Source organism: Lynx rufus, unplaced genomic scaffold, assembly GCF_022079265.1.
Source record: "Lynx rufus isolate CCGP_SWC_20201006 ecotype Redwood Valley unplaced genomic scaffold, mLynRuf1.p SCAF_5, whole genome shotgun sequence".
NCBI lineage: Eukaryota > Metazoa > Chordata > Mammalia > Carnivora > Felidae > Lynx > Lynx rufus.
The window spans coordinates 75,470,450-75,479,098 of record NW_025814867.1 but is presented as its reverse complement, the minus strand read 5'-3'; the positions used below and the strand labels follow the sequence as shown (position 1 = coordinate 75,479,098).

At 53.0% G+C, this 8,649-nt stretch overlaps 1 protein-coding gene across 1 annotated transcript; it reads left to right on the top strand.

Moving 5' to 3' along the window:
* The first annotated feature begins 260 nt into the window (after positions 1-260).
* MAP6D1 (MAP6 domain containing 1) lies at positions 261-8,146 on the top strand. Its single transcript, XM_047100283.1, has 3 exons — positions 261-637; positions 5,264-5,381; positions 5,883-8,146. The coding sequence occupies exons 1-3, from the start codon at positions 261-263 to the stop codon at positions 5,961-5,963; spliced, it is 576 nt and encodes a 191-aa protein (XP_046956239.1). The 3' UTR covers positions 5,964-8,146.
* The last annotated feature ends 503 nt before the right edge of the window (positions 8,147-8,649 follow it).

Sequence of the window (8,649 nt, the reverse complement as noted above, 5' to 3'; positions counted from 1 at the left end):
GTAAATTCCTCCAGGCAGTTTCGGTTGCCTCCGCTCTCCCTTAACCCCCTCCTCTTCTCTGCGCCCATCCGGCCGTGCTCTTCCGCGGCTGTCGCCCAGGCCAAGCGCTGTCGCCGAGCCCTCCACCCTCCCCGGACGGCCACCCCCAGGCCAGGGGGCGGCGCTGCGGCGGCGCGGGGAGGGCCGCGGGGGCGGGGACGCCGGGCGGGGGCGGTGCGGCCGGGAGCGCGGGGAGCCGAGCGGCGTGCACCGGGGCCGGCATGGCGTGGCCCTGCATCAGCCGCCTCTGCTGCCTGGCGCGGCGCTGGAACCAGCTGGACCGCTCCGACGTGGCGGTGCCGCTGACCCTGCACAACTACTCGGACCTTGAGAGCGAGGAGCCGGGCCCGGGCGGCGGCGCCTCGCGCAGGGGCCCGTCCCCTGCAGGCGCCCGGGACCCTGGCCGGGACGTGCCACTCACTCAGTACCAGCGGGACTTCGGTGTGTGGGCGCCCGCGGGGCCCAGGGATGCGCCGCAGGGGCGGGGGCCCGGTGCGAGCGGCCGCAGGAGCAAGCCCCCCACGGCCCCCAGCCGGGGCGTCTACGTGCTCCCCATCGGCGACGCGGACGCGGCTGCAGCGGTGACCACGTCGTACAGGTATGGGGCTGCAGGCAGGGGAGTGCTTGGAGTCGGGACCCGGCGGTGGGAGGAAACAAGCCGAGAGCCTTGAGGACCACGTTGGGTGGGAGGGAGGAGGCGCCTGGAGCCCCCATCGCACACCACTCCGGGAGGCGGCCTCGGAGGCCATCCCCTTTGGTCCCAGAGCACGGGAGGCGTCGCCTTTGCTGCTCCCTGACCAGCCTGAGTGAATGAGCGAGCATCTCTGCTGACAGGGAGCTCACTACCTCGCTCACAGCCCGCTCTCCTCTCGGGCAGCCCTGTAAGAAATACCTGCCTTCGACTGAGTTAAAATCTGCTTTAAGTTCCACCAAGTGGGCCTAATCATAGGCAAGGGAGCGTGCAGGCCAACTGCGTGAGCTCCCTCTGGCCAGTGTACTGTGGGCTTACTGGTGGTGAGGACCACACGGAGATCCCAGTAGGTGGTCCTCGGGATCTCATTGAGTGCCCGAGAGCCAGTGACTTGGCCTTCGCTGAGGACAGATCTGTGGATCCACCCTGCCCCCACCTTAGCTCTGCCCCTGGACAACTGAGGGCTTCCTTTTTTCTTTCTCTTATTACAAAAGTAACATAAACTCACCATAGAAAAATTGGAAATTATAGACATTACAACAAGTTAATACTCCCTTAATCCTACCCAAACTGGTAGTTCTTTCTAATCCTTAACGTTTGAGTGTGTATATCCATTTGTAATTCTTCTATGGTTAGATCCTTACTGTACACATTTTTCCATCTATTTTGGGTGTCTGTGCATGTTACTAGATGTTCTTTTACAACGTGAATTTAATCGTGCAGTATTTTATCCTAGGGATATACTATCCACGTATTGATATGTCCAGTTATTAATCTGTCGTATCATTGAATATTTGGGATGTTTCTAATTTGGGACCATTAAAAACACTTTCTTTGATCCAGTACTTCGTTTCCAGGAGTTTTCCATACAAGTATCCTTGAAGGTGGGGTGGGAGCTAAGGAGTATAAGGTATGTTGCAACATTGTACCGCAGAAGATAGAAACAGTCCCACTGCCCTACTGATGTAGGGGCTGGTTAATTATAGCCCAGAGGATGGGCTACTGGGAGGCCTAGAATGTACTGATAGCAGAAGATCTTGGATGGGTATGTGTCAAAAACACCCACAAAACCCAGAACAGTGTGCTTCTTATTTGTGTTTTTAAAAAGGGTATTGATATACACTTATCTGCTCAAATAAGCATAGGTTATCTCTGGATGGATATGTGAAAAAACAGGAATCTTTGGAGAGAGGCAGAGTGGGGAGAAGGAAGGGATGTTGCCAGGGGTGGAAGGGCACTGAGTGACTTTTCATTCTCTGAAGAACTGTTTATTTTTAAACATGTACACATACTACCTTTTAAAAAAGTTTTTTAGAGGAAAAAATAACTTCTGTGATAAGCATCTTTATAGCTGTCTTTACTCTTATCAATGTCATTAGTATAAACAGAATTAAAGGGGCAAAAAGGTATGAACTTTCTCCCTTAGTCTGTTGTTGATTTTGAGAGGGAGACAGAGCGAGTGGTGGAGAGGCAGAGAGGAAGAGAGAGAATCCCAAGCAGGTTCATGCTGTCAGCACAGAGCCTGATGCGCGGCTTGAACCCACAAACTGAGATCATGACCTGAGCTGATACCAAGAGCCCAGGCGCTTAACCGACTGAGCCATCCAGGCGCCCCAGTTTTATTATTTTTAAAATCAAAGGTGTTAAGGTAGAATTTCCATACAGTAATTTTCAAGATATGTAGAACATTCTATCTCCCCAGAGGTTCCTTCCTGGGCATGCAGTTCTTCAGGAACTTAATAGGGAAATGGTAGCTGCAGGATGGGTCTTGGCGTTCACTGATGCATGCTCTAGCCAAGCTGCCGAAATTCACAGGGGAATGTCAGGGCAAACACGGAGTCCAGCTCAGGCCCTAGCCAGGCTGTGGATGGTTCTGACTGCTGTGTGCCAGGCCCGGCTGGAGGGGCCTGGATGGTGAGAGGTCTGGAAGGCCAGAGGGCCTGGGTGTGCACCCCTTCAAATGGCTGATGTTCCAGACCTGGAGCAGGACCCGGGGCAGAGCCCGTGGGGAGCTAGCTTCAGCTCAGGGAAAGGAAGAGCTTTCTAATAATTCGCATGGAAGGAGGGTGGTGTGAGCTGCCTCGGGTGTGCTGAGCTCCTCCTCACTGGGAACGTTCAGGCAAAGACTGGGCTTTTAGAAGCGGCCCCTCACTTGTCTTAAGCAGATGGTGGGTTTGGACGTCTTGCTGGGTCTTCCCAGCTCCAGTAACGCCAAAGGTACCAGTCGTTATTCTCTGCTTAGCACGTACCAGGCACCAGGCTCAGGACCTCCTCCCATAGATTATCTCCCCAAGACCTCACCCCCCAGATGTTGCCGCCTCTGAGCCCCTTAGTTTCTTGAGGTGTCCTGCAGTGGTGGAAAGGTATTGCCCGGAGTTGGGACTCACTGGAGCTCTGGTTTCCTGGGGTATAAACTTGGCGGGTCACTTGGTCTCTCTGACCCTTTCCTTGTTTGTAAAACAGAAATAGCCAGAGCTTGGCTCCCTAGGCCCCCATATCCCAACTCTGGCCAAGACCCACGACCACTGCTGAACTTGGTTTCCCCAACACCATGCCAGCTGACCTCTGGGACCCCTCACCTCCCCACTCTAGGGCTTGACGTGTGCAACTCCATCCTGACTCTTCCTCGTAAGATGCATGTTATCTGAGCAAACGGTTTGAAGAAATTCAGTAGGAAAAGTAACAGATCCAGGGAATCCAAAAATACCAGAATATTTGTGGCCACTCACCAGCCCCTGCTGCTCCTGTGAAAGCTGATCTGCCTCACTTGCTTGGCCAGATGGGTGCAGGGAATCTTGCTTTCACAACCAGCCTGGGTCTCTCCTGAGAAGTTCCCAGAGCCTCCCCTCTGGAATTCTCTCGGTGCCATTGGCACCTTTGGCCCAGGTTCTAGCTCCACCCACTCTAGAAGACCTCTTTCCTCAGTCATCCTCCTTTATCCTTCCTTGGTGAGTCAAAGGGCCAACCATTGAAGTGCCCAGCACGAAGTTTCATCATAACCTTGTACACGTGGGTCAGTAGCCTTTTTCATGAGGAAACTGAGGATCAGAGGAACGAATGGCTTTGAAGCCCTGTTGGGCTGAGAACTCAGGGCTCTCGGTGTTGCCACAGGTGGCCCCTGACCCTCAGTGGGACTGCCACCGCCAGGGTCCAGCTGAGGCCCAGACGAGCTGGATGGGAACGGAGCCTGGTCAGGGGAGGCGCACGGTGTATGTGGCTGTGTTCTTATTCTTTGCCAGAGCCATTTCTGCCTGCCTTCTCTCCCAGGCAGTCACCCGGTTTCTGAGGTCCCTTCTCCATCCCACTGCAGTCTTTTCTCACTGGTCTCCAGCACCAGCCTTGCCCCAGGAGCAGCCATGGGCATCACTCTCACTCCTGGCTCTGGTCACTTTCCATGTTGGGACCCCTGCAGCCACCGTAGGGTGGCAGGCTTAGGCTGCCAGGCCCAAGGCTCAGCTCAGTTTGGGGACAGAAGGGCACGCCCAGGGGAGGACCCGTTTCCGCAGGAGAAACAGAATGGCAGATGGCTCAGGCAGCTGGTCTTTGGAACCTTGCAGCTTCAGAAGCCAAAGTGATGTGATAGGACCCTGGCCCCACTTGCCTCCTGGCACCCCCAAGTGCTGACCGTGGCCAGGCGCAGCTGCTCCCTCCATGAGCGGCCTGCCCAGTGGTGCCCAGCTGTGCTGCTGCCACCAAGGAGAAGAGGCAGCTTTGTTGACTTCTGGGCCTGAAACCCAGCCAGGGCTGTGGGTGGGATGAGACAAGAATGGACCCAGCCCACATGTGGGTGCTGCCCCTGGCCAGCTGGACTCTCTCCTATAGAACATTGCCTTGGCCAGGTGCTCCTATGGACACAGGAGGTCTCTGCCTTCTTGAGCTTTCTAGCAGGGGAGTTGATAGAATTAAAGAGGGCTTTTTTGTGTGCGGAGGAATTGAGGAATTAAATCTTTATCAAAAAATGGACTCCGGGAACATGGAGCTAATCTGTGCCCGCCTTGTCGCTTCTGTCCCGGGAGCCGCCCCCCCAACCTCCCCACCACCTTCCTTCCCGTACGCAGGCAGATGTACCCATGTGCACGGTGCCATGCAAGAGCCAGACCGGCTTGTAGTTTTTTGAGTCACCCCTCCAATCTGTCCTGTCTTTGTAGGAGTTAATAAGACAAATTATTAAAACATAAACATGATACTCTTGTTTTTCCTTCTCAGTTGGAACCAGGTATGGAAGACTTTTGCTGCGCTGGGTGCTGTCTAGGCTGGCATCCTGTGGATGTAAGGGCCACCAGTGAGCTGGGGACCGACCATCATAGGTTCTGGGTGGCTTGGAGACAAAACAGGAAGCACTGAAGGAAGGGCTGGGATGTGGTTTCTGATGCCCAGCACCTACTAGGTGCTTGCATCTGGATCCAAAGCAGGATTTTAGCAGTGGAGGTTGGCCAGGACATTCCAGGAAGCACGGGGCAATGGCAGTGGCCTCTGAAGAGTCAGGAGGGATGACTGACATTGTGCAAGGGGGGTCTGTGTTCTCTGTTGCAGACAGGAATTCCAGGCTTGGACTGGAGTGAAGCCATCGAGATCCACAAAGGCAAAACCCGCCACGGTCCTCACAACCCACAGCTCCGGCTGGGACGGCAGCCCTGGGGTCAGCTTCCAGGTCAGGCTAAACTGGTGCTGTGGGGTAAGGGGCTGGGCTCCCGGCTGCACCGGGTGTGGGAACAGAGGCCTTTTCCCCAGGCTAGGGACTGAGTCAGATTGGATGGTGCAAAATGTCATTATAGCCACGGACAGCACTGAGCACCCAGTCATCCCCCAACAGAGAACCAAGATGGTCCTTTGTTGCCAGCCAGGTGGGCATCTCCCTAGTGCTGGCTTGAGTGTCCCCTCCCCTCCTAAATCCATGTTACCCATTACCAGTGAGGACTAGCGACGAGCCTTCCAAGTCCCTAGCGTTTGTGTGAGAGATGGGAGGGAGGTGATTCAGGCCTCAGCAGAATGGAAAGTCCTTGCCCCCTGCATATGTTTCCCCTTGGACCCTTTAGGTCAGCAGTCTCAACTGTTGGGAGGACAGGAGGAGGGAATTTTCTTCCTGGAACTGGGGGAAGAGGGAAAGTTGATGGAAAGGCACACTGATACGGGGCCACATTTCATTTTTCAGGCTACTGAGGGGAGGAAGAAGTTCACCCCTAACCCGTCAGCCATCTTTCATGCTCCTGCTCCCCGGATCCTCAACGTGTGACTGCCACCAAGGAAGAGTGCCATAGTGGAGTCGGAACACACTGCTGCTGAGATGGGGAATGGGGTGAGATCTTGGGACTGGTCCCCTGCTGTCCCAGGGGAAAGGCCTGTCTTTTGCTGCGGGCACCACTCTCCCCCACTGCCACCTGGACTGCAGGCCTGGTGCAGAGCAGAGGCGCAGATGGACCTGGCCCCACACAGCTGGGCTCTGGGCCTCAACCATCCTCTTGTTCCTCAAGGCGAGTATAGAAGGCTTCAGATCTTTTTTAAATTGCCTCTTTTGGCCACCCTTCCGTTTTTAAATCTGAAGAACTTAAGGATCAGTTCTGCTGTGAACTGAATTGGTCCACGGGGGCTGAGGACTAGGGACAGAACAGTTGCTCGAAAGAAACCAGTAAGGTCCACCTTCTTGTTTTCCCAGGCTGCATGGTAACTTTGTAACCTATGGCCACCCACAGTACTGTCCTTGGATATTCCTACAAATGGCCCCACCATTCAGGTTGTAGAAGAAATCTTAGGTAATCACCTGCATGTGACTCATGATGCTGAGTAACCAGGATGACATTTCCAAAAGGTACAGAGTATCAGTTATATGGTTTCAATTTCAAAGACATATTTTAGGGCCAAGATGACCCTTACATTTTAACAAAAGGTTTCTTGTGCTGAGTGCTTTAAGTACTGAGTGAATGACATTTATCTTGGGGCTTCTGAGCCCCATAGTTTATTACTAATTCCAGTTTTTTCCCTTAACAGTGGACTAGAAGGGAACATGGTACACACCTGCTAAGCATTGGGAGCTTTTTGGGGTAAGAAGTGTCATTAGCCTTACTCCCTGAGAGACTACGAGTGTCATCTCTACCAGCCCCTGGACTCCCATCCTGCTCTCTTAGTCACAGGGAGCTGTGAGGAAGCAGCTGTTGTCTTTGGAAAGCTGCCTCCTTTCCCAGTAAGTCCCAGCCCATGTGGCCACAGGGAGCCAGCCTGGCCCGGGTTTGCACAGCAGGTGGTCAAACCTTCGAAGGAGTTTCTGCCCCTTCTTATAGATTAGGGTGCACAAGGTAATGGCAGTTTTGGGTAAAGGAAACTCAAGGATTTCCCTTTGGATCTTTATCCCGCTCCAGCCCCAAGGGGCTCTGGCGAACATTTACTTAAGCAGCCCACAGTGGCACTCAGGTTTCACAGCCCCTGAGAGCTGGAGGGAACCTGGTCCCTCAGAGGGGCTAGCTCTGGCTGGCACAGCCTTCCCTCAGTCCTGCAAAGGAGATGCTCTGAATCATTTTAAAGCCAGAACCCAAATCATATGCTTACACAAAGAGTTCCATTATTTCAGACTTCATTGGTTTGCATGTTAAAGGTTTCTGAGGGAAAAGAGACTGCCTGCTGCTGTGCATTCTGTGGGAAATGAACAGATTAACCGTACAATCTGATTTTACTAAAATGCGAAAATGCACTGTTACGGTTTGTTATTTCCTTAATTATAAACATGGAGCACCTTCTCATATGTCTTTATCCTCCTCTTGGTAATAAGGACTTTATCAACTACTGCTGGTTGACCCTTGGAGGCTTGCAAATCTTAGGGACTCCCCCTTGGGACTGCCCTCCACACTGGCGTTGGATGCAGTACCTCACGGAGATCACCACCCTCCCCGCAGCCGAGCCCTGGTGCGGTACCTCAGCGGGGTAACGGGGGCCTGCCTCTGGAAAGCACAGTGCGTGCCCAAGGAACCTTTCTGGAACGTACTAGGACAGCTTTTCACAAAACCCCCAATCCAATCATCGTCCTCACCATACTTCATTAGGAGATCTGGGTTCTGAAGAAGGAACTTCCTCCACCCATGCTAGGTCTCAGTAAAGCCTGCCCTCATGTTACTGGAGTGGCCTTCCAAAGCACCTGAGACCGTAGTCTCACCTGTGTGGTGTCAACCCCCAACATATGTCCTACACATCTATATAAACTAGATAAAGATAGAAAAATACATTGGAATACTAATGGTGGTTATCTTCGGGAAGGGGAATTATGGGTAACAAATTTTTTACACCTTGCTATATTTGCTAAAGTTTCTACATAAGCATTTTTGTATTAATTCTGTAAAGAGCAATGTTTTTAAAAATAAAAAGTTCAATCTGTTAGCTAATTTCAGCCAAAAGAGTTCAGAATCAATGATTCCATAACCAATGTTAGCACTGCCGGCAGCCGCCTTGATCGGCCTTGAGGATGCACCGTGAGGCCCAGCCAGAGGGAGGCCCCTCCAAAGTCCTCACCTGCATTTCGATCAAGGTCTGGCCTCTGTTCCATGGTGCTTCAAAACTCAGAAAAACCCATCGCAAATGGGAATACTCTCACACCTGTACTAACACCAGGATTTTAGGCCAAACTCCAAAAAGCAGCTTTTTTTTTTTTTTAAAGTTTTTTTTTCAACGTTTTTATTTATTTTTGGGACAGAGAGAGACAGAGCATGAACGGGGGAGGGGCAGAGAGAGAGGGAGACACAGAATCCGAAACAGGCTCCAGGCTCCGAGCCATCAGCCCAGAGCCTGACGCGGGGCTCAAACTCACGGACCGCGAGATCGTGACCTGGCTGAAGTCGGACGCTTAACCGACTGCGCCACCCAGGCGCCCCCAAAAAGCAGCTTTTGAGAAAACCTTGACCTTGCAGCCCACCCTGAGAAGATGGGGGAACCTCCCC

Bases quoted from the DNA above. Each gene is read 5' to 3' on its own strand.
- MAP6D1 (XM_047100283.1), top strand. From the start codon at position 261: ATGGCGTGGCCCTGCATCAGCCGCCTCTGCTGCCTGGCGCGGCGCTGG. The intron at 638-5,263 runs GTATGGGGCTGC...TCTCTGTTGCAG, and splicing joins GCGGTGACCACGTCGTACAG to ACAGGAATTCCAGGCTTGGA. The intron at 5,382-5,882 runs GTCAGGCTAAAC...TTCATTTTTCAG, and splicing joins GCCCTGGGGTCAGCTTCCAG to GCTACTGAGGGGAGGAAGAA.